Raw genomic sequence first — 27,335 nt, 5'->3', positions numbered from 1 at the left:
CTTGTATTACTAGAACAACAAGGTTGTTTTATAAGGCCTCTGTTATCCAGGCTTGAATGCTATTAAATCTAAACGTGGGTCTCCAGGTACCAATACTATGGGGCTTTTTCAAGACCCAGGTCCCAATTAGGCCCCGTTTTTGATGGTGGGGGTCTGTGCATGTGCATATATGCACACTTGCCAAGGACAGGGACTGGAGGGGGGCGGCATCCCAGGAACATCCAGCGTTTTATGGGCGTCCCCATGAAAAGCTGGGCATTCCCCTGGGAATGCAGGCATGGCGTTGCCTGCTCGGGACGGGCAGCTGACGTCACATGACTTTGGCACCCACCTTGTGTTCAGTGATCAGCGGCGGAAATATAAGTCAGTTGAGAATGACTTTTATTTCCGAAGGAGAGGAAAATAATTTGATGGTCGGCGACAGTCGAATAATTTCTCCCCTTTGGTCGCATGCTATGGCATGTGTTCTAGTACACACCCCTTGGCATGCTGGTGAGGGGATGTGGGCAGGGCTGGGGGGGGGGGTTGGGCATTCGGCGGGGTGGCGCTGACCTGTTCACTAGGCTGCAAGTATTCAGAGGTCTAAGTGTAAGAGTTAGTTCTGGTGCCTAATACCCAGCACACACAGAACCCGTACTGATGGCTTATGCCCACAACATATATTATTCCAGTCATTAGTGTTTCATTACATATTCCATCTGATGATCAGCACACAACCAATTCTGATGAACAGTTTGGGAAACAAGAGGGTACATTTACTACAACTTCTAAAAATTAAAAGAGATTATGTTGGCCAATTGAGATTGGTTGCTATGGGCAAAATCACCTCTTTTCATTTGTAAAAGCTGTAGTAAATTTACCCCATGGTCTTTCTGGTAAGTAGTATATAAAACAGAGCCCATACTACTAGCTGGTATATAAAGCTTTATCTCTTACTTCTACTGGGCCTACATGGTCAGATAAAATGCCTGTCAGACCACCAGCAATTTGACACTGTGGATATCAGGGACATACACGGTGACATCTCTCAGCTAGTATCAGGGTTCCGCCCTCGTGGGCGAGACATTTCCCGCTTCTTCCCAATGTGGAGAAACAGGGCAAATGTCTGCCGGTCAGCCGCGGCAAACGCACATAGTGGCCGATTTGACACTTTAAAAAATATCAAATCAGAGGGGACATGCTGGACGATCCGACATGTCCAACCAATGAAAATTTTGGGATGGGTCAGCCACATACATGCTGCATTAGTTTGCCTTTGCCCCATCTCTCCTCTAACCTGTATGTAGCGTATAGCATTGTTAGTGGCCCCTTCCATAACACAGTCACTGCTCAGATACACCAAGGACTAGAATCACACACCGGGGAAGCCGCCCCCAGCCGTCAGGTCACTTACTCACCTGTGACTGGAAGTATGTTTCCTGTGGGGTGGACAGAACATCAGCAGAGGCAATATCTAAGTGCAGCAAAATCTGCCGAAATGAAGGTCGGTTCCTTGGCTTGCTGTTCCTAGCAGAGTAGACAGAATACATCACACACAGTCCAGATACAGTACATCATACACATCTGTATTATGGGCAAATAAGAGGGGTGTGGGTTGTTAGGTCTACACCAACTAGGTCAACAAGCATTGGGTCTACACCACTAGGCAGCAAGGTCGACATGTGTCTAGGACATTAGGTCGATACAAGCATTAGGTCGACAGTCAAAAGGTCGACATGGGGGTTTTCACAGTTTTTTTACCAAAATGTCGACACAGTTTAAAGTGCACCGCATCCCCTCGTCTCGCTCGCTATGCTTTGGGCATTCTCCCACCACGCCCCAGTGGATGGTAGGGCATGAAATACCGCCTGTCGGCTCAAGAAACAGTGAAAAACCCCATGTTGACCTTTTGACTGTCGACCTAGCCCATGTCGACCTAATGATTGTGTCGACCTAGACCCATGTCGACCTAAACCCCATATCGACCTTGCTGCCGACCCAATGCTTGTCGACCTAGTTGATGTAGACCATGGGTCTTCAACCTGTGGCCCTCCAGATGTTGTGAAACTACATGTCCCAGCATGCATTGCCACATTCTTTTTTATAAGAGCATGCCAAAACTGTCAGAGCATGCTGGGACATGTAGTCAAAGTAATCATCTATATATATATGTCTAGTGTCTGATTGTGTGTCTCTGAAACACTACCATCTGTTGGCAGCGAGTGAAAGTACATCTCTTTCTCACACATGCACAAACACAGAGGCAATCACAAGGTAGCAGACTACAGTAACTTTCAAAGCATTTCCTATATGATACATATAGAATCTGACATAAAACAAGTACAGATAAGGGCGACAGAAGGAACGTGCAGCCATGGGACATCCAGTACATGTATTTATAACTCGCTTAGTCCCATATGTACAACATAGCATTTCCTTGATATGATAGAATTCTGGCCCTAGCTTAGGTATTGCAGGTTCCTATTACAGCACTAACCAGCATTGTCGCAGGAGAAGCTTAAACCCATCGGGACAACTGGATGGTACCGGGAGGTGCAGGCTGTTGCTGCCCACGCCCCATATGATCGCTGAGGAATCCACATCCTTATAGGGGATCTCCCCTGTGAGAAGCTCCCACAGCACCACTCCAAAAGACCTGAAAAGCAGAATCAGAACATAAATACAACACATAACATAAAGAGCGACATTTACCTGAATGCCTTTTACTGGGAACATGTACATTACAGGTGACAGCAACACCTAAGGATAACTAACACACTTCTCATTGTCAACACAATTCCTTATACAATGTATAATTATGCAAGAATGGCGACATACACTCGACACAAGGTAAATGTCGACATGAACATGATGGACACTGAAAATGTCGATATATGGATTTTCACGGTTTCGCAGCCATGTCTCACTGCGCTCGCCATGCTTCAGGCACTATTAGAATCTAACGCCGACCATTTTAGATGTTGACCTAGCAACTCACTGTTGACCATTAGTGGTCGATCTGGTCATTGTCGACCTAGACAGTGTCGACCCAGGGACCGGATATCCATCCCCTGCATTAATATTACATGCTGACCCTGAACAGTGCTGCTCTAGTCAGCTGCCGGGTAGTCGACAACTCACTAAAGCAGGGATGGGGACCCTTTGGCCTTCCAGCTGTTGCTGAACTACATATCCCAGCATGCACTGCTACAGATTAGCTATTTGGCCATGCTAAAACTGTAGCAAAGCATTCTGGGATGTGTAGTTCAACAACAGCTGGAGGGCCAAAGGTTCCCCATCCCTGCACTAAAGCGATGTCATAACCCTATGGAGGTTCATGGGGAATTCCACAAAATGTTCTAGACACCTATATGAAACATACAAGGTTTTAGAATGAAAGGCCAACCCTAAATGTATCATAAACCCCCAAAACACACAAAGGGTAAACCATATTCCTTCTAATCTTCTACCCTTTCGTGTCATCGTCTAGTCATTTCTAATGACAAATAGCAATGGGAAACAAATGAAATCATTATATCATTATATCTTCATCTGTCAGATCTCATTTTAACTCCTTGAAGAAAGCGGCTCAAATAATTCATCTTATCAAATGATGTATGGGTTATGATGTCACAGGGGCAAAGGTCGTAATGAGAGTCCTCGGAGGGGAGAGGAGCTGTGTGACACATTCTCCATTAGAGTAACAAAAGATATGAACTCAACGATTCTTCTGGAACTTGTGTGGGGTCAGTAGAACAGGTCTCATGGGGAGAAGAAAGATGCAGCTGGTTTATGGATTATTTTTTTGTTTTACAACCCCATAACCTGAAATAATGCTGGCCGCAATGTTGGAGTAGGCAGCTTTAACGTCCAGCTATCATTCTTTTAATGTATGCATATGAAGATGATGGAAGATGAGATGAGAGAAATGAAAACTGAAACATGCAAAATCAATGAAAGTGATTCAAATATAACATACATGATGTTATATGTGATGTCACATCTGACCTCAGGTCACTGAATATATAATTACTCCATATAATAGTGTAGAGACAACACAGAGGACGGGAACACAAAAAAATCCTACACTTAAGCAATCTATCAGCCTCCGGACATGCAAAACAATGCAAGCAAAGCAGCCGCTCACAAACATCCCGAAAGCCATCACAAAGGCCTCAGCAACTGCGCACACACATATGCGGCATCACCCAAGGAGCATCTACTCCACTAGTGAGTCTATGGCCATGCAGACTGGCCACTCCCCATAATCTCCCCCTAATGGTCCCTTCCTGTCAATCACTTTGCAATTAAATCCTCACTGCTAGTGGCATCGCAAAGGTACCATGACGCGTCGCAGTGCAATCATGGCAAATGCGCAGTCAGACGATAATAGATAAAGATGTGGCTTTTCAATGTTAGCAATAAAGTCACTATATTTGTACACAACAAAATAATAAAATGAACTATCATATACCCAAGACAGAATATTGTAAGTGATAGTTTTTATAATAAATGCAAAAGTCACATTTTTCTTATAAAATATGGTTAAATATAAACATTAATGCAAAATAAATATTATCTCAGTAATGCAAATAGATGCCAACAACTTCATATAACACAGCAGCCACACTAACTGCTCTCAGCCAATCAGAAGTAGTGTATCTGATCATCGTCACTCCTCCCAGGAGATAAGCGAGGGTCTAGCTCATCACTAATATGTACTCAGACTATGCTCATCCCCCCCCCCCCCCCCATTTTATTCCCCCAAATCTGCCTCTCCAGTTGTAAGAAGTGTAAGATGCAGGAGCACCATTTATCATTCGATAAAAATAATATTACTCAATAAATCTGCCCCTTAGTATTTAAGCACTGTGGACAGCTGAACAGCACTAATTATTCTTAAACAATCACAGTTTACCATTTCAAAAAATAAACATCTAACCTGACCAAAATCATGCAGTGCTCCTTACAGCCTGTAGATGGTGCTGTGGACTTTGCCGTCTTTGTTATACGTTTTTAACCAGTGACAATCACAGCACAAGGAAACACAGGATGATAAAAAAAGCATAGATCTTGTATTTTGTGTATTGAAAGCAGACATATACCATCTGTACTAATGTTTCTGCATATATTTAGTACTGTCTATATGTTTTGTAACCGGAAAAATTCTCAATAAAAATATTTTGTCAAAAATATTTTGTAAAAAATAAGCATAGAAGAAATGTATGCACTATTGTATCTATATGTAGGCATGATTACAGCATAGTTCATGCACTGGAGATATTTGTTAATCCATTACTATAAGGCAGGGATGGGGAACCTTTGGCTCTCCAGCTGTTGTTAATCTACAGTTCCCAGCATGCTCTGCAATTTGGCAATCCTAAAACTGTTGCAGGACATGCTGGGATGCATAGTTCAACAACAGCTGGAGGGCCAAGGGTTCCCCATCTCTGCTTTAAGGCATCAATATATGGGGCCATAGCTAGGACAGGGGCTAGTGGTTCTAGATCCTAGAGGGCAGCACTGTTGCTGCTCTATGGCACCTGAATTTGGGTTGCGGGGCACCTGGAATGGTACACTGCATCCTTAGGACGTTCAGAGTGCTCAGCCTTTCCTGGAGGATATGCCGCCTCCTGCACTGGGTTATCACCATGCTGCATCCTTGTCAATACATATATAAACAATACATTAATGTAATCATGGACACAGCGTTGGGTTCTAAAACAAGGTGTTTCTAAGCCTGAAATTTAAAAGGGAGCTACTAAAACAATTGTCTTTTTATGTTCCAGGCATAAGCAGGATCAGAAGCGCTGGGTTCTAGAACCTGACATTCAGTATATAAGTGACTGAGTGACTGATCCCGAGTTGGATGTAAGTTCACATTTGCAGACCGATTGCATCAGTTTTAGCAACTGCGCAAGTGTTTGCAGCCATATATGCACAATTTTTCAGTGGGTGAAACTGGGTAGCAATGTAGGATTAGGCTATGTGCACATTAGAACAATGGGATGCGATAAGATATTGTATACAATTTCCCTTGCTCTGCCAGACATCTTACAGTATGTACACATTATACGATGTGACATAAGATCATAAGACCATAAGCTCATCATATGTGCAGAGCATAACCCAATATCTTACCATCAAGCCTGCATGATGCAGGACTATCCTGGGAGTGCACCATATGAGACATCACACATCGGGCCAAATGTTATAGGGTAAAGGCCCATACACAGTGGGCGACTTTGATCTGAAGCTGCTCAAAACAGCACGTTAGAGCGACTTTCAGCTCAAAGCCTCCCAGTGTGTACGACCCGGTGATGAGCGGTGATGCGCGCTCCCGCATCATCACCGGGTAAGCCGTTCATCTGCTGTATTACCAGCAGAAGAGCAGCTTTCAGGATGGCGTTGCATAGTGCTGAGCAGCTTTCCCCCCAGCGGTCATCACTGTCCATCCACGCTGGGCAAAATCGTCCAGTGTGTATGGTCCTTTAGAGTTTCAGAAAGTGAGAGATTTTGGGAGAGTTTTCCCATTTTATTAAAGCAGCAATCAACTACATGGCAAAATCAACCTGGTTTTGCAGTGTAATTGATTCCCGCTTTAAAAAAATGGGAAAACTCTCCCAAAATCTCTCACTTTCTGAAACTCTCACCCTATTACCTTTGGCCCATCGTGTGTACACATTATACAATATTGTACTGAACTAAATCATAAAAATCATGTACAATATTGCATAATGTTTATGGGCATTAAGTGTGGCATGGATGTGTTGCGGGCTTAGATAGTATTACCAGCTATTCTGTTGTGAGTGTATGAAGAGATACAGACGGTTTAGACAGATCACCGCATAGAAGTATCAAACTCTGAATACAGGAATTTTGTTTAAGCGCACAATTCGGCTGCATTTGTGGCCATACAGAACAAAATGGAGGTTATTACAGCTTCATGTCATTGTTGTGTTTAGGCCACCGCCTTACTGTATATGAGCATCTATAGCAGTGGCACAGGCAGAGGAGTATTCAAAACCAGTGCAAATCAGGGGACACAGGTGCACATCAGTGGACGATTTATCTAATTTACCACAGCTACATTGGTGCGTGAACTGACATACTCAGGGGCCTGGCCAAACAGCTCTGAATGGAGGTAGGGTTCTGCTCAGAGCACTTGCTCCATGAGAGGTGCAATCGGGACCTTAAATCATCATCATGTTGCACATACAGGAGGAACAGTGTGAAGAGAAGCCAGCCCAACTCAACCATGAGGACAATGATGTACATGGACAGCGAGCCTGGCTCTCAGACTCTGTGGCAGCTGCTTCCGCCTGACCGGACAGCACTCCAGGGGGAGAGTCCTCTGGAGAGTACAGGAAAGCAATGTGCTTTATGCCAGGAAGTGTGAGTGCTGCTGCAGAACACATACTAACTAGAACTATATTATTATGTCACCTCTATACACAAAGCTAAAAATATACACCTCACACTTTTACACCTTGGCAAATTGGGATGCACTTATTGCAGCACATAAGTCAATACTTAGAATGTGCACTGTTAATATACAAACTGTATACTCAGCCTGATTCAGACATGATGGCTGCTGTGCTGATGATTATCGATATACTACGTATGGCGCGTAGTACGCATGTGCAACTCCTGCTAGGGAAAAAATCCTGCTTCTTTTTTCCTTTGCTAGCCGTTAGCAAGATGATTGACAGGAATAGCTGTCAAAGCCTTGGATTTACTCGGTGTGCAATGGAAAAGGCATATCCGGCCTGGAGCGGACATCAAAAACATTCCCCTAAAACACTCAGGGTTTTTCCGAACACTCCCAGCATTTTCCTAGGCGGGTCTCCCACCAAATGTCTGGTTTCCAACCCCAGATGCCTACTTCCTGTCAAGCACCTTGCGAACAGCGAGCAAATAGAAAAAGTAGCCAGATTTAATCGTCGCACGGCCTTGCGCAGGCGTACTGCAAACCATATGCATGCACAGTGTATCGATAATGGCTCACAGTGCGGATTTGCAGCAGTGCAAACAGGTTTGAATCAGACACTGTGGGCCAATGTTTCTGCGTGTGTGTTGGGTGTGACTATTGATGTCTTTTGGATACAAATATTTCATTTAGATGCTGATAATTAGTGCTAATTCTGAAACACATGGGCCCTGGGGTGCCTACTTTCCATCTCGGCTCCACCTCATGTCCAAAGCTGGCTACGCAACTGGTCTCTAGAATCCATCCTCTGCAAGGGATGCAGTCACGTTCCTGGCGGTCAAAATCCCGACGCCGGAATCCCGACTGCCAAAATCCCGGCACTTTGTCCCTCTGTGGGTGTCCACGACACCCATAGAGGAAGAATAAAGTGTGTGCCGAGTGTAGCGATGCACCAGGCCCGCTGTGTGGTGAGTGCAGCAAGCCCACGAGGGGGAACGATCCACGTCCCACCCTTGTTGGGATTTTGGCGGTCGGGATTCCGGCGTCAGGATTTAGATCGCCGGGATTCCATACCATTTCCCTCTGCAAAGCATACTGAATTAGGTCATTAATGAATTGTAAAAACTGGAGAGCCCAGTGCAGTCTTGGCTACCATTATGAATAACATATAGCGTGTGCATTGGCATTTCCACCCAGGACCATGGGTGTATGGATCATGATGGCAAGGATTTCCTTTTGTGGCAATTACTGACATTTAATAAAGGGGTGCATAGGGAGCATTTTAGGGACGCGCCTTGCTGAGTGAAGAGCAGGGGGACCTACTTTCCACAAAACAATTAAAAAAAACATTAATACTCTAGTGCTGGTACTAATCCTATACTTTAAATGGGACTCACTTTCTGCTTCAATGTTGACAACAAACTCTCTAGTGTGAGACGTATCAAACCTTCTACCTATCATTTTATAGAATGTGATTGATAAATGCTAGTTAAAAGATGATTGGTTGCTAAGGGCACGTCTCCCCTTTTTAGATGGTTTGATACATGTTCCTAAAGGTGATCTCTGAGTATTTTAGAAATATACTGTTGCGTGTATTTTAATGAATGGGCGTTAGAAGGCTGGACTGTACAGTGATGTTTACACTTCTACACAATGCGCCTCTGGAGGATTTCCTGTCTCCACACACCTGAGAGCTCTGGTTTGCAGTCATGTCTCCTTGGAACACAGAATCTGCATTCATAATGAAGTTTGCTGAGCAGACAATCCAGATGCACTTGTAAAAAAACAAGGAGTTTTGTAGCACTCAGTGGGGTCAATTTACTAAGGTGGGAGATCTATTGAAGATGGGATGTGGCCCATAGCAACCAATCAGAATCTACTTCTTATTTAATTAGCACCTGCTAGAAGATAATATAATCTGCTTGGTTGCTATGGGCAATATCCCATCTTCAATAGAGCTTCAGCTTAGTAAATGTACCCCAGTATGTGCACCTCAGGACATCCATCGTGAGATCACTGCTGGGACTAGCGTCCTGGACAGAGAGGGGGCAGCCAGGCATTTGCTACAACTGCTACCAGTAGCATGCCGGGAGACCATCCAGTATAGTGCAAGGCCGGTTGGCATGTCGGGTTCCTCCCTGCGATGAGATTGCAAAATGTTGCAATTGCATTGCTATTATGTGAGTACTTCACTATACAGAAAAGCGCTCGCATGTTAAGTGTATCCCCCTTGTTGCGCAGCCAAACTGCAAAGCCAATCGCCGGGCCGCCATGTTCGGCTTAATGTGCCACGGCCAGCCCCGCAATGCTGCCCCATCACCGCCCTCCAGGGCCGGATTAAGCCTTTGGGGGGCCCGGGGCACTTTAGAAAGGGGGGCCCCCCACTTGTCATTACTATCTGCAAACTGCACAGCAGAATATTACACTGTCAAAACACAGAGTAAAGGCAGTATAAACTTGGTCAATGGGTAACTGCAGGGGGGGGGGGGATATATGTCCCTCTGTACCATACTCTGTAGGATCCCTGACAAGCTCAGCACTGCCTCGTATTAAAAATCCTCCCATGGCGAGGCCGCTGCTGCTGTTGTCCTCCATGTGACGAGTTGCACCAAGCAGAGCTCAGCACGATCCTCTTAGCCTCTGACCTCTTGTGCAAAGTCTCATGGGACTTAGTCAACTCTTAGCAATTAATTGCACACTTGTGCAGTCAGTGTGCCTTGGCTCCCGATGCTCAGCACCATTAATCATTGTCACATTGACAGATAGGTGAAGCTGCAGCACTACCCCACTCCCATGCACAAAACCTTTAGCTAAAAAAAAAAATACCCAACTAACATATAAGTACCAAAATATATATATATTTTTAAATTCATGCCAACCACGGGGGGCCCCTAGATAGAGGGGGGCGCAGGGGTACTGACTCCCTGTGCCCCCCCCCCCTTAATCCGGCCCTGCCGCCCTCCACCAGCCTTTAGACGGCAGTCACATTTTCCTGAAAGTAACAACAGTTTAAGGGGTCTTGCATGCATGCGCAGATTATGGAATATCACCTATCGGGTACTGAATTAGGCCTATAGTGCATACATACTGAACAATATCATTCAGTTGCCACTTGTAGGAGTATAGCTGTTGTTAACGATTTAGTCAGGAGTTTACTGCATGCACAGACAACAAATGGGGTCATTAACGACCCACAGGAAGGAGCGTACATCATTAACGATAAAATACGTAAACACACTAGACGATATGCAAGAAAATATCGTTGATGATATCGTTATCATGCATATCCTTTATTGCAGCAACGATTTCTTCATCTTAATGTACTTCACCCACTCCACACTTGCAAGTACCTCGCACTCATTAAATGTCATTCTGTAAACCTGATGATGTAAATGTTTTCTTTCTTCCTCTTTTCTCATCAGGAATAATCCGAAATCAAAGACATTAGTGATTAATTTTCTGTAGGTTTATTTGCAGCTTCTCATATAATGACTCATCTCTGTCTTGATTAGAAGGAGCCGGCAGGAGATGAGGTCCCATCTGCAACATGTCCTCTGGAAGCTTATTTAGTGCAAATGAGAGCTAAGTGAGTGCGTGCAAGTATGTGTGTCTGTGTGCCAGCAGCGCCGAGATATAATGTGATGCTGCCCTTTCAGGAGGGGGGTCACACACAATGACAGATGGACACTAATCCCACACCCATTTTGTGGCTCATTTCCATAGAAACGCTGTGTGCCCCCACAAAACAGTGATAATGACCCTCCTTTCACAGATTACTGCGAATTGTTGACTGGAAAGATTGAACAAAGAAAGAGAAGTGATGCAGGGACAGAAAGATAGGAGGGAATTAAAAGGAGAAAATAAAGGATGAAAGATAGTGGTTACAACCATGAGAGATATACATATGGAGGCTTTATATACTTGGTCACATATAGGCATAAAATAAATTGGGTTAGATGCATAAAGCAGTGCTAAGGGAGGAGAAGTGAGCCAGAGGAGAAGTGGCCCATGGCAACCAATCGGCACTGCAGTAGCATCTGTAATGTTTATAATATAAAATTATACAGGTCAGCTGATTGGTTGCCATGGGCCACTGCGCCTCTGGCTCACTTCTCCTCCCTTATCAATACTTCATAAATCTACCCCATTGTATGGTTTCACAAATGTGTCAGGACTACGGATGGGAAGCTTAGGTACAGGGCAGTAACAATTAAGGCAGGTAACACTGACAAATGCATAGGGCCTGATTTCTGGGACGCATAGGTCTCTATTCACAAACACAAATAATGAGTTACTGCGCAAAGCGCACATGGAAATTCGCACCTTTTTTTGCATCTCCGTCCTATTCTGAGTCAAGTGGGACTTTTGGACCGAGTACCAACCAAACAGCTTCTAAGGGGTAAATCTATTAGAGATGGGGTGTTGGCCACAGCAACCAATCAGATTCTGGGCTAGATGTATCAAGCTTCAAAAAGTGATAAAATGGAGAGTGACAAACAGCCAGCCAATCAGCTCCTAACAGTAATTTTTTAACCCAGCCTGTAACATGGCAGGTAGGAGCTGATTGGCTGGTTTTTTATCACTCTCCATTTTATCACTTTTTGAAGCTTGATACAGGGATTTAGGTGAGATGTATTCAATGAATGCAATAATGTGTGTTGTGGAATTATTTGTACTATTATGTATGTTTGTGGTACTGCGGGCAAAAGCTGCCAGGGTTTGCTGGGACTTATACTGTAGTTACAGAAATGTGCTTAACCCTTTAAGTAAGTAAGTAAGTAAGTAAGTAAGTGTTATTTATATAGCGCACTTTCTCCAACAGGACTCAAGGTGCTTTACAGACATTAAAAATAACAATGCACATACTGCAATAGAAAGGGTTATCAGTACAAGGAACAGGCAACAATGGCAGTACAGATGTACATCACACATACAGATATGCACAAGACGCATTCTAATAAGGGACACGGACATGGGGAACATATTTACCGAGCTGTGCAGTACCCAGGCAGCCATTAAGTGCCAAGTGAATTTGTCGTAATTGGTGTGAAAATTGCCAAGCAAACAATTTTATTCATCATAATGACCTGTAATGTTTACCTTATACAAGAAATATAATTTTTTTTTACATAATATTTTTTAACACAATATAACAAATGTGAGCGACGCTAGCATTTTTAGCCGATATTTTTGGCACTCAAAGGGTTAAAATATTCAGCACATTGTAGGCCCAATTCTCTGCCCTAGTCGAACCATGCTGAGGCTAGTATAACATTATACTGTCCCAAGCTTAGCCAATCACAGACTGGTGTTGGTTATAGTTTTGCAGGAAAACTTCATGCCTGCTATCCCGCTTTAGCGGTCACCATACTGGCTGTGGGACTAGTGCTGGGCACTTATTGTAGCTATGGTGTGTACATTTGATTTTATTTCTTTTTTAGTATTCTTTTTTTAACTAGTCAAAAAATGTGCTCACGGTGATCAGCTGGGAGCGTTACTAGTTTTACAGACCATCAGTAGCCGCAACAGATATGTCATCTAATATTAATTTTTATAGGGATCATACTAAAGGGGCTCTGGGCCAGATGCACTTAGCTTCAAAAGTGATAAAATGGAGAGTGATAAACAACCAACCAATCAGCTCCTGCCTGACATTTTTCAAACACAGTCTGTGACATGGTAGGTAGGAGCTGATTGGCTGGCTGTTTATCACTCTCCATTTTATCACTTTTAAAGCTAAGTGCTCTGGCCCTATACTTTTTGGTGGATTGGACCTGAAAATGTAACCATTCTGTGTAAAAAAAACACCAGCTTTATATTAAAGATTAGTTCAGCCGTAAATGTTCAACTACAAACGGCTGATCCGTGGCAGCTACTTAGTATAGCCCAAGACCTCTTACTTGTGAACTCCTAGCCGACCAGGTCATGGAATGTTCACAAAATAGCCGATCACACCATGCGAACATTAATAGCAGCAGAATATGAGTGTGGTGAATTTCTGGAAGTTGTTTAGAAATCCACAAAATGTGCTGCAGTATTGGCTGTGGTACTCTAGGGATGCTGAAGATCGAGGAGCCAATGCAAGATCCGGGTCAAGTGGTCCTCTTTAGTATGAGAGCATGAGATTGAAACATCATTGTCGGTACAAACAAAATATTTATTAAAGGTTTAGTCTCCCATATCCAAAATGCTTGGGCCCAGAAGAGTTTGGGAAAAAGAACCAGAGTAAGAATCAAATTAGTGAAGCCATTTGTTTGCAAAATGGACAACAAAGAATTGTTTCCCAAAGGTAGAATTCCCCTTCTCAAGAGAACACCTCAGTAAAAATATATTATTATTATTATTATTATTATTATTATTATTATTATCACTACTACTACTACTACATAGTAGTATCAATGTGGACGTATTCCTAAGTATTCCCAAGGAATTCAAGTTTCAAGTATCTAAAAGAAGCCATTCCACATAGGAGGGTCAGTTATTTTCCTTTAGATAGCAAGGAAACAACTGACCTTAAGCTGCATATCAATTTTCTTAGCTGTCCTTCTACAAATCATTAACTCCTTTTCAAAATCTCTCTGGAAGTCATAGCTAGCGAAAAAAAACTAGTTCTAGCCTAAGAGCATCAATATGATTCATGAAGGCATTGGTGTTCTTATATTGGGTACAGGGGACCCGCACCACACACCGCTAAGGAAATCTCAGGGAAAATGGCAGTCGTGTCACAGTATTAACTATGTTTTTTGTATGTTTTCATTTATAGGGGGTATGCAATCCCGGATCACGGCTGTCGATCCCTCCTGACAGCCGTGATCCAGGCTCGTTAGCGGTTTGCCCGACAGCAAATCAGCAGACGGGATTCAATGTCCTGCCTGCCGATCGGCAAAAGGGGGTGTGTCCCCAAAAACGGCCATAGATTGTCAATCTACTGCCGCGATCACGACAATCCACGGCCGTTATCGGCAGAAAGGCCCACAACAGCTTCTAAAGTCGGGCTCGTTTTGCCGTGATCCCTCTTCAATGCTGTCGATAAAGACAGCATTGAATAGGGCCCCGCCGCTATTTCCCCTGTGGGGAATAGCAGCGCAGGATTGCTTACCCCCATTATGTCTTCAAAACAATGACAACTCATTTTTGGTAGTTTTAGGTATAGAGAGTAATGAACTGAGGTAAATGAAACAAAGGTGTTCCCAATACATTTGAGAATAACCAAATGCAGCTTCTACTGTTTCCTTCTGTGATTCCCCCTCCCAGGCTTCTGCTCCACCACACTTAGTGGAAAAATGACTAATATAAGTAAGTGGAAAAGCAGAGTCTTGGGCTCCCTGGCCCATCTGACTGGGCAGCCTGCCAATTGCCTGGCACGTAATTTCTCCCCAAGGAAAGGTTTTCTAAAACTGCTGCCTGTGAAGAAACTGACATGTGACGTTTAAGCAATACTTCCAGCATGTAGGATCTACTACATGAAATGTCACTATACTAACAGCGTTACGCAAGCTCAGCGCTGCGGATGATACATTAATCAAACTTTACACGATGTCTTCTCACGTTGGATCCATTTGATTCTCTTGTTTACTGACACTTTGACATATTCTGTTGACAGGTATTTTCTCTGGGGTAAGGTGGTGTCTATGTGTCAGGAAATATTTTCCTTTTATGGTTTATTGTTTTATGGGGGATGGTTCTCTACTTGTTGGGAACTAGATGGTGAGGGACATGCTTGGAGCAGCTGATGAAAATACCTATGTCACTGGGATATGGTCGTATTGTCGACAGCACTTAGGTCAACAGTCATTAGGTCGACACCGTTGGATCGACAGGTGGCAAGGTCGACAGGGTTCTAGGTCGACATGGGTGAAGGTCAACAGGTGTCTAGGTCGACAGGACAAGGTCAACATGGGTTTAGGTCGACATGGGTTTTTTCACTATTTTTTGAGCCGACGTACCGACAGGCGGTATTTCATGCCCTACCATCCACTAGGGCGTGGTGTGAGAATAAAATAGTGCCTGAAGCATCACGAGCGAAGCGAGCGATGTGAGGGGCTGCGGTTCACTTCCAACTGTGTCCATGTCGACTGTGTCGACATTCGGGTAAAAAAAAGTGAAAAAACCCATGTTGACCTAACGACCTGTCGAGCTAACCCATGTGTCGACCTAAACCCATGTCGCCCTAGACACCTGTCGACCTTCACCCATGTCGACCTAGAACTCTGTCGACCTTGCCACCTGTCGACCCAACGGTGTCGGCCTAAGTGTGGTCGATAAAACGATCCACACCCATGTCACTCATTTGATAATGGCAATGCCCATGTCTACACTGCAGAATTGCGCCAATATAAAATAAATCTGTACAGAAACCGTGTATCAACTTAGTAAAAAGTCAATCCAGTTCCATATTGTACTAATAGCTGTCAATGTTTTTATGGCCAAAAGCTTTTCAAAGTGAATCTAATAGGCATTGTTGCGTGACTATAAAGACACGCAACAATGGTCATCCGTGATGACAATGTAATGTAATTTGAGTTCATAAAAGTAGAATTGTATTTCTCATAGGGTAGATAAGAGCATCTCCCAGCAGCGGCTATTTCATTGCAGTGAATGTGACCCGGTTTGCATCGACCCATTTCACTCATTTACACTGCATCGCGAGCCGGGTTCAATCAGTGTTCAATTCTGCTCGCTACTTGGGTTGTCCCTCGACCTGGCATATTTCAACTGGGTGCTTTTACACTGCCTGCAAACCCAGGTTTTAGAATGCTCCAATGGAAAACCCTGTGGTATTTCAGGCAGTGTAAAAGGGGTATTAGTAAAGTACTTTTGAAACGGGACAAAACATTCAGAGCACTGTTGCGTCATGGTCATGCAGCTATTTGCTACGTAACAACACATAGGAAAGGTATACATAAGTACAAACACCACATACATGAATACATACACACTGTATTATCTTATGCTTAGTTTTTAGGAAGAGTGTTTTATTAAATATAACAAACCTAAAAATATATATATATATAAAACAAATCCACAGTAAATGCATTAGCAGGAAATTAAAATGTAATTTAAAATATTGTTCAGGTACATTAGTTACAATACATTGTACATCCATAATCCACTCACCAGATGTCCACCTTTTCGGAGACAGGCTCATTGCGTATGACCTCTGGCGCCATCCACGCTACCGTTCCCGCAAAGGACATTTTAGTGCTCTTGTCACTCAACTCTTTAGAAGTACCAAAATCTGATATTTTTACCAAGTCATCATATGTGATCAGCATACTGTGGGTAACAGAAGAGCAAATATAAAACAAGAGGTACTGAAATGAAACTAGTTGCTACACTTACATGGAGGAGAAAAATGTCCATTATAAATGCTATAAGACATGTTTACAAACATGGAAATGAGGCAAAGGCAATGCAGTTCATACTTATCACACATCAGAATACATATATACAGAAGTTAATACTATTAAAAAAAATGAATATGTATCCCCTTAATATACTCAGTACAAAGCTTAGGCAGATCATTGCAGCTCTGCATCTGATTTATGCAAAGAAGGAGTAATAAATATGCTGTACTTAATAACTATTATAGGCTGAGTATCCCTTATCCAAATTATTCCAAAAACCATATATTCCAGAAAGTGCAAAAAAAAATTTTTACTTGCTAAAAGCACTACTGAGGATATCTGTAACTGGCACTACTGGGGACATGATATGTAACTGCCACTACTGGGGACATCTGTAACTGGCACTACTGCGGGAATGATATGTAACTGGCACTACAGGGGACATGATATGTAACTGGCACGACTGGGGACATCTGTAACTGGCACTACTGAGGATATCTGTATCTAGCACTACTGGGGACATGATATGTAAATGGCACTATTGGGGACATCTGTAACAGCACTACTGGGGACATGATATGTAACTGGCACTACTGAAGAAATCTGTAACTGGCACTAATGGGGACATGATATGTAACTGGCACTACTGGGGACATGATATGTGACTGGCACTACTGAGGATATCTGTAACTGGCACTACTGAAGATATCTGTAACTGGCACTACTTAAGATATCTGTAACTGGCACTACTGGGGACATGATATGTAACTCGCACTACTGGGGACATGATATGTAACTGCCACTACTGGGGACATCTGTAACTGCCACTATTGGGGACATGATATGTGACTGGCACTACTGAGGATATCTGTAACTGGCACTACTTAAGATAACTGTAACTGGCACTACTGGGGACATGATATGTAACTGGCACTACTGGGGACATTATATGTAACTGGCACTACTGGGGACATCTGTAACTGGCACTACTGCGGGCATGATATGTAACTGGCACTACTGAGGATATCTGTATCTAGCACTACTGGGGACATGATATGTAAATGGCACTACTGGGGACATCTGTAACAGCACTACTGGGGACATGATATGTAACTGGCACTACTGAAGAAATCTGTAACTGGCACTAATGGGGACATGATATGTAACTGGCACTACTGGGGACATGATATGTGACTGGCACTACTGAGGATATCTGTAACTGGCACTACTGAAGATATCTGTAACTGGCACTACTTAAGATATCTGTAACTGGCACTACTGGGGACATGATATGTAACTCGCACTACTGGGGACATGATATGTAACTGCCACTACTGGGGACATCTGTAACTGCCACTATTGGGGACATGATATGTGACTGGCACTACTGAGGATATCTGTAACTGGCACTACTGAAGATAACTGTAACTGGCACTACTGGGGACATGATATGTAACTGGCACTACTGGGGACATTATATGTAACTGGCACTACTGGGGACATCTGTAACTGGCACTACTGCGGGCATGATATGTAACTGGCACTACTGAGGACATCTGTAACTGGCACTACGGGGGACATGATATGTAACTGGCACGACTGGGGACATCTGTAACTGGCACTACTGAGGATATCTGTAACTAGCACTACTGGGGACATGATATGTAAATGGCACTACTGGGGACATGATATGTAACTGGCACTACTGAGGATATCTGTAACTGGCACTACTGAAGATATCTGTAACTGGCACTACTGGGGACATGATATGTAACTGGCACTACTGGGGACATGATATGTGACTGGCACTACTGAGGATATCTGTAACTGGCACTATTGAAGATATCTGTAACTGGCACTACTGGGGACATGATATGTAACTGGCACTACTGGGGACATGATATGTTACTGCCACTACTGGGGACATCTGTAACTGGCACTACTGTGGGCATGATATGTAACTGGCACTACTGGGGACATCTGTAACTGGCACTACTAGGGGACATGATATGTAACTGGCACGACTGGGGACATCTGTAACTGGCACTACTGAGAATATCTGTAACTAGCACTACTGGGGACATGATATGTAAATGGCACTACTGGGGACATGATATGTAACTGGCACTACTGGGGACATGATATGTAACTGGCACTACTGAGGACATTTGTAACTGGCACTACTGCGGACATGATATGTAACTGGCACTACTGGGGAAATCTGTAACGGCACTATGGGGGACATGATATGTAACTGGCACTACTGGGGATATGATACGTAACTAGCAGTACTGGGGACATCTGTAACTGGCACTACTGCGGGCATGATATGTAATTGTCACTACTGTGGAAATTATATATAAATGGCACTACTGAGGACATCTGTAATTGGCACCACTGGGGGCATGATATGTAACTGGCACTACTGGGGACATAATATGTAATTGCCACTGCTGGGGACATCTGTAACAGACACTACTGGGGGCATGATATGTAACTGGCACTACTGGGGACATGATATGAAACTGGCACTACTGGGGACATGATATGAAACTGGCACTACTGGGGACATCTGTAACTGGCACTACTGGGGGCATGACATTTAACTGGCACTACTGGGGCCATCTGTAACTGGCACTACAGGGGACAGCTGTGACTGGCACTACTGGGGAAATCTGTAACTGGCACTACTGGGGACATCTGTAACTGGCACTACTGGGGGCATGATATGTAACTGGCACTACTGAGGTCATCTGTAACTGGCACTACTGGGGACATGATATGCAACTGGAACTATTGGGGACATGATATGTAACTGGCACTAAATATGTGCAAGAAAATGATTGCTTGGCATTCAAATTCAGTGCCTGAGATTGTACACAAACTTTGTTTCATGTTTTGAAACCTTGTTTTATTCATACAAAATATATTTGTATGTATGTCATGTGTTTGATGTGCTTGTACAACATAAATGCAAGATACCTCCAGATACATCATTGAAATATAAAAATATTCTGAAATACGGACATAGCTGTGTGCTGAGTGATCTTGCTGAGCGTTCTGAGCAATCTAGCATCGCTCAGAACGCTCAGCACATATCCCTGTGTGCAGGCCCCTTAAGTCTTTCAGCTACTAGTAATTTGTAGTTCTGTAATGGGTGAAGATGGTGTTTTAGATACAGTAGATAATGTGCCTTTAAACTATGCACTTTAGCTAAGGTGTGTGTAAGCTTGCACTTGGATGGCTTCTTTGTGACCTGATTTTCATGCTTGACTGTATTTAGTTAATGTTACGGTATAACATGAGCAATACCTCTATATAACACACAGCACTGAATATAAGTTTGAATGTATTTGGAATAAGTGGTAGATGTCCTTCCACATCCTTTGAGCTTTCGTGCTTCGTGTTTTTTTTAACATCTTGTTTCCTTTACTTTGTTTGCTGTTGTATGTTGTATGTTTCTTTAATCAACTCTATGGCCCTTATTCAGATCTGATTGCAGTACAAATTTGTTCTCAAAATGGACAATACCATGTGCACTGCAGGTGGGGCAGATGTAACATGTGCAGAGAGAGTTACATTTGGGTGGGGTGTGTTGAAACTGATATCTAAATTGCAGTGTAAAAATAATGCAGCCAGTATTTGCCCTGCACAGAAACAAAATAACTAAACACAAATCTAATTCTCTCTGCACAAGTCACATCTGCCCCACCTGCAGTGCACATGGTTTGCCCATTTTGAGAACAAATTTGTACTGTGGTCAGATCTGAATAAGGGCCAATGTGTGTGACTATTACTGATACTGCTGAAACAATATCCACTTACTATTCTTAGCCTGATGTGTGCTATATTGTGTATTCACAGCCTGATTCAGGCTTGTTCGGTAGGGGATGATTTCGGCCCCATTCCGATGGTGGTGGGGTCTGCGCATGTGCGTATGTGTGAGGGGATACGGGCAGCGGAGCTGAAACAGGCCCACAGTTTGTTAATGTATGATATCTATTCCCTGCAATGCCAATGCGGTTAAACTATGGTGTTTGGTTTAATAATACAAAATCAATAAAAATCTTCTCATTTAAAAAACTAAATAATAAGAACACCAGCTCAATGTGTGGTAAATATAATGTATTAACGTTTGATAACACCATGATAATACGGAACAGGTGCAATGACTATAGGTGTGAATCAGAAGCTATGGGGGGCAAACATTCTAAAGATTCTGTCAATCTCAGAGCTACGATATACCTGGCACTGTACTTTCCACTATTATCCTTGGACTAAAAAGAGTGCTCCGTGCATGCAGTGTTGCTTTAATGCCAACCTCCGTTTCCACCCCATAACACTCAATGGCCTCATAGGAAAATTGGTGGAGTTGCTATTAATGGGCATGGTGCCAAAGGTGAGTGCCCATACCAATGGTCCTTTCTTATTTTTTACTACGCGTTTATATTTGATCAGTGCAACAGGTTTTATATGTTGTATTGTATGATCACCCGTTACTTACGCAGGCTGTTTCCTGATCTTCCCTGTCTGCCTGGAACTCTCGGATATAGCTACGGTTTAGAATTTGGAGCTAAGCTGCCCATCCTAACCTCTGGCCATTTTACTGGTGTCCTGTCCTTTGTCCTCTGTGTGTGAACAGCTGCCTAGTAGGGCAAACCCGGGCACTGTGACCTGTAGGTGTTGTGCAGCAAACTCCATCAACTTCTCATGGCTGTAGAAATATATTAGACCCCGCAGGCAAACCAGTGTCATCCATTAAAGGCCCTGTGGGTCCTTGCCCATAGACCATGGCAGCATTGAGTGGGGATTATCTGCAGTCTGGGAACACATAGCATCACTGATATCCAGACTAGACAGAGATTATTTTTACACTGCCTGGAATGCTTAAAGTTTAAATCATAATCCCTTAAAATGTAATCAGCCAAAGGCAAGAGTCATCAATGACATCACCCAATCCATCTGTCTGTCCATATGTGCTAACAAATCAGGGTTAAGCTCCCTAGTTCAGTATTTTACAGGGGTGGCAGTAGAGCAATTTATACATACTTGGGATAGGCATAAAGATATCCGTACAATGATCCTAGGAACAAATACGGCTGAAGTTGCCAAAAACATAAATACAGTAGTATAAGGCAGATTAGATGCCACAAGAGGTTCTTGGGCCAAATGTACTAAGCTTGAAAAGTGATAGAGAGTGATAAACCAGTTGCTAACTGTCATGTTACAGGCTGTTTACAAAATGACAGGTAGGAGCTGATTGGTTGGTGGTTTATCTCTCTCCATTTAATCACTTTGAAGGCTTGGTACATCTTGCTCCTTATCTGCTGTCACATTCTATGTTTGTATTTCTACAAAGGCTCTGAGATACGGGTGTGGTATGACCTCCCGAGAGTCGGGATTCTGGCGGTCATTAGACTGCCGGGACTCCAACAGGGGGACGAGCCCCTTGTGAGCTCGCATCACTTGCCACAGGTTCTATTCTCACTCTATGGAGGTTGCGGCTGCTAGCACAGGCAGTGTACGCTCTCCCTGCTGTGTTTCCCAGCTCTCACAACTGGCTTCAGTGTCTCTCAGCTCTCACAACTCCCAGCTCTCACATCTTTCTTCATGGACTCCCAGCTCTCATAACTCCCAGCAGCATCTCCCAGCTCTCTGATCTTCCTTCAGTATCTCTCAGCTCTCCAAGCTCTCCCATCTTCCTTCAGTGTCTACCAGCTCTCTCAATTCCCAGCTCCCCCATTTTCAAACAGTGTCTCCTAGCTCTCACAACTTCAAGATTTCCCTTCTTTCAGTGACTCCCAGCTCTCTCTTTTTTTCCCATGGCATCTCCCAGCTTTCACAACTGCCATCTCCCTTTTTCTTTCGGTCTTTTCCAACGCTCACAACTCCCATCTCCCTTTTTCCTTCAGCATCTTTCATCTGATTTCAGCAACTCCCAGATCTCACAACTCCCGGGTCTCCCTTCTTACTTTAACGTCTCCCAGCTCTCACAACTTTCTGCGTCTCCCAGCTCTCACAACTTTCTGCGTCTCCCAGCATGGCTAATCTCCTCTCTGAGTCTCTGACTAATGACATCACCCAGGAAGCTCCTACTCAGGTCACATAAGCTGGGTGGGATCTGTTACCACTCCAGCGTTACCGGGTTAAAAGAAATGCTAGGTCACCTGACCCGGGATTTTTATCTGTGAGCTGTTACCACTGAACCGTGACACAGCAACAGCAATAGGTTTTAATGGCAGGGTAAAATGGGTATTCTATTACTGTATTAAGGGGTACACATATCAGGTGGGAATCATGGCCATTCCCCATTCTCCTCATGCCTGGGTCAGGGGATCAGGGAAATCCAACATGATCGTGTTCAGAGACTCATGGACTTTTACCATGCAGTATTTCCCAATCTTCCGGCAGATAGTTGATCACTGATGTACGTCTATCTGCATCAGCACCAGCAAATAACACTCCTGATGTATGGCCCAGCTTAAGAATGGAAATTCGGATAAAGAAAAGTCTTTGCAATATTGTAAAAAAGTAATTTTCAACTACGTTGTTCGTGAGTAACATTTTTTTACAGTCATCCTATAGATGTTATTCATAGACGAGTGATGATAACATCATAGTGACATAAGCAGTTTATAAACCATGTTAGCCCAAATCCCTCCTTGGTTAATATAGAGCCCAAATCCCATTGTCTGCTGAAGAGAATAAACCATTTTTCAATTGATATTTAGAACACTACGGAATAACTGATATTACACAACACAGCAGACACTTACTTAGGTGACTTGAGATCTCGATGGATAATTTTGTGGAGATGCAGATAGTTCATTCCACCTGCTATACCCATGGACCAGTCCACTAGTAAGGAGGGGGTGACCTTCCTCCCAGCACGCAGGACTTCATACAGCTGCCCTTGGGCACAGAACTCCATTAGGATACAGTAACAAGGAGCCTGAGTGCACACACCCCTGCAATATAGAAGGTGCCATAAGAAGATGATGAACTCTTTATGGAATGGCAACAATATAACTGTGGAACAAGCATGCTAATGTAGTTATAGAAGTATACATAAGTAATAGAATAGTAATGGGAGATGAACACTTATTGCAATATCACTATAGTTTAACTTTTAATAGGAACAATGATGAGTCTCTTTGCTGGGTACTTAAGGGTTTATTCACTAAGATGCGATTTCTATTGAATATGGGATGTTCCTATGAGCAACCAATTAGAGTCTAAATAAATAGGTAGATTCTGATTGGTTGAAATGGGCAACATACCATCTTCAATATAACTCCCATCTTAGTAAATAAGCCCCTTATTGTTCCTATTGGGGTATTTTATGACTATACAGCAATATGATATTTATTGTGAACTCGACATTTTTAATCTTAACTCAATTTCTCTTTTTTTAATTATCTTTGAGAATCATTAATCATGCAGGTTCACAATCAGTTATTACAGTGTCCTATCCCCTTTTCTATTCCCATCCCACTGTATAGCTAGGTTTATGTATTCCTTCAGAAACACATTACCTGCTAACTCACAGATTGTACATCTGTGAGTTAGCAGGTAATGTGTTTCCAAGCCGATGTTTCCGTAAGCAGGTAATGTGTTAGCAGGTAATGTGTTTCCAAGCCGATGTTTCCGTAAGTTGCTGATGTACTTGGATCTGTGATTGTGCAGATTGGGGGCTGCGATATCACTCACAGTACCCCAAACACTGCAGCATGAATGAGAAGGTGCTGGCATTTGGGGGCAGCAATATATAGCATTACAGATAACATCTGTGTGTTCTGCCCCATTTTCTGGGAGTGCTGAAGCCGGTGGCTGTATCCTCAGAGACAGCGTTACTGCCCTCAGCAGCGTGAACTTTCCGGACATCCTCAGTAACCAGAGGGTAATTCAGATACCTAATGATAACACAGATGATCTAATGGTGTGTCCTCAAACGCAACAACGGTTCAGAGAAGCCGGCAGTGTGCATCTATTTACATAAGATGCCTCCTGTGGAATTCGCACAGTACAAAGACATGGCAGTACAAATGGTGTAATGGTTAGCATTACTGCCACAAACACTGAGGTCTTGGGTTGAAGTCCTTTCTCTTGTATAATCTCTTCAAGCTTGTGTACGTTTACTCTGGGTACTCCAGCTTTCGCCCACAAAATACAAAATCCAATCTATTCTTTTTATTTTAGAAATAAAATGCAACATCTCTTTTAATGTTGTCTATAGGGACATACACACGGCGCTATTTTAACCCCATTTCTATGCGATCTGACTAAATCGATTAGAAATTAAGCACGGATCGCTCCGTGTGTATGTCCCCTGGCAACGGCGATGTATGGTCCGCATGCCGCCATAGTCCGCAGAGACTGTCTATACTGCTATAAACAATAGGCAAAACTCCACTCAGCTCAGATAACTCAGCACACATCACGGGTGCTTAACAGCATGCGCAGCGATGTGTGCTGAGCAATGCGTGCTTTAGCACAGAGCTCAGCACGGCATGCAGTCCCCCTGTGTGTACGGGGCTTAAGCTGGCAATCCATGTCCCGGAGTATAAATACAGCTCAAGTAATAGTTTTATTGCATGGCTAAAGGACCAGTTTTAACCGTTTGAACTGCTTTCAGCTCAAAATCTGCCCAGTGCGTACAGCACGGCGATGACCCACATCATCGCCACCCATGGACGCTCATTTGCTGTTATTACTAGTAGATAAGGGACAGGGTAGACAGCTTTCTATAGCATCCTGCTATGGAAAGCTGTCCACCCCTGGGAAAATTGCATAGATGAGCGAAAATCGCTCAGTGTGTATGCACTGAGTGATTTCCAGCCCAGCGATTTTCCTCATCATCGCTGTCCATACTAACTAGGCAAAATCACCCAGTGTATTCACCTTTAGATTGTTGCATTCTAGAAGTAGCCAGCTTTTTCTATAAACTAACAGGGTCAGTGCAGAATTGCAGACAGTAAGGGACATTGCTCACTTGAAGGTGATGATATTGGGATGTTTCAGTTTCCGCAGATGTTTGATGTCTGTCTCTTTTATTTCTCTGACTTTCTTCACGGCTACTTCTTCACCATGAAACTTTCCCAGGAAGACCGCACCCTGGGCACCGCTGCCCACCCACTGCAGGTCCTGAATCTCTTCAAAGGGCACTTCCCACGACTCTTCACATTGGAAAACAGATTTGTGAGTTCACACAAACACAACTGATATGGATAATGCATGTTAGATGTGTCTACTGACTTTTATTTGGAATCCGCTAACTAATATGCTTAGCCAACCAACTATAAAGCTCAGAATTCAGTCATTGCTGTCCTAAAATCAAAGATCTAATCATCCAGTTTTATATTTTCTTCTCAATCCCAATCAGGCAATTTCATATTTACTTCCATTAGAAGATATACACTTTGACTTAAATGAACCTGAATAATCAAAAAAATCAAATTGACCATTAAATATGAATATTATTTTTGTCTATTATGATGATACTTTATGTATAGGGGTGTGACACAGTGGGGGAAATTGACTAAGATGGGAATTAGACTTCACATGTGATGTTGCTATGGGCAACCAATCAGATTATGTCTACTATCTTCTAGAGGGTGCTAAATAATTAAGTAGATTCTGATTGGTTGCCCCATAGCAACATCACATGTGAAGTCTAATTCCCATCTTAGTTAATTTCCCCCCAGTGTCCACAGTACATTAAAAGAAGCTGTATAAACAAAAAAGTGACCAACAGTATTACAGTACAGAATATTATAGTACAGAATATTACAGTACAGAATATTACAGTACATGGACAAAGTTTATGATCACTGCTGCATGAGCAGTCATAATACACAAACAGCAGGGCAGCTGAATCCAAAGGTTTGTTGCCATTGTATGTGGTGGTGAGGAGACAATATGGCAGGCATTCCCAACCTCAGTTCTCAAGGCACATTAACAATGCAGCTTTCAGTGATGTCTAAGGTTCAGCACAGTTGATTACTGTACATCAAAATAAACTAAGTTACAAATTAAGTCACCTGTACCCAAGCAGGCATATCACTAAGACCTGGACTGTAATACCCCTATTCCACTAGCAAGAATATCCCGGGTCGACACGCATAAACACAGTTTTTGGTACTTATGTAGTATCTGGACGCCCGATTAAAAAATCGGGTCCATCGCATCACATCGCATGCGACCAAATCACATGCGATGCGATGCGATGGACCCGATTTTTCCATAGGATTCAATGTTAAAATGGACTGAGTCCATTTTAACATAGGATTCTATGGGAAAAAGGGTCCTTTTCATTTCCCCACTATCCAACTACGCATGGAGTTGGATATAAACCTGTGGCGTGCGTAGCTAGCCACCGAGTCCGAAGCGTGGCGAGCGCAGCGAGCCCCGCGAGGAGATGCGGAATACTTTTTAACGAATCCGCGTCCACTCGCCGCGCTTCGGCTCGGTGGCTCGCTACGCTCGCCACAGGTTTATATCCATCTCCATGCGTAGTAGTAGGGAAATGAAAAGGACCCTTTTTCCCATAGAATCCAATGGCAAATCGGGTCCATCGCATC

The 27,335-nt window shown here is 43.3% G+C and overlaps 1 protein-coding gene across 4 annotated transcripts in view; it reads right to left on the bottom strand.

The window, feature by feature from the left end:
• MAP3K12 (mitogen-activated protein kinase kinase kinase 12) overlaps positions 1-27,335 on the bottom strand; it is a 109,820-nt gene that overhangs the window by 12,710 nt on the left and 69,775 nt on the right. For all 4 annotated transcript variants that reach the window (XM_083169570.1, XM_083169569.1, XM_083169571.1 and 1 more), the window contains 5 exons: positions 25,748-25,931; positions 23,532-23,723; positions 16,526-16,684; positions 2,477-2,635; positions 1,398-1,506 (listed from right to left, as the gene is read on the bottom strand). In XM_083169570.1, the coding sequence (XP_083025696.1) occupies positions 1,398-1,506; positions 2,477-2,635; positions 16,526-16,684; positions 23,532-23,723; positions 25,748-25,931 (803 nt within the window). The remainder of the gene's footprint in view (positions 1-1,397; positions 1,507-2,476; positions 2,636-16,525; positions 16,685-23,531; positions 23,724-25,747; positions 25,932-27,335) is intronic.

This window comes from Crinia signifera, chromosome 2, assembly GCF_055691185.1.
Source record: "Crinia signifera chromosome 2, ASM5569118v1, whole genome shotgun sequence".
Lineage (NCBI taxonomy): Eukaryota > Metazoa > Chordata > Amphibia > Anura > Myobatrachidae > Crinia > Crinia signifera.
This window is presented reverse-complemented; position numbering and strand designations above follow the sequence as displayed.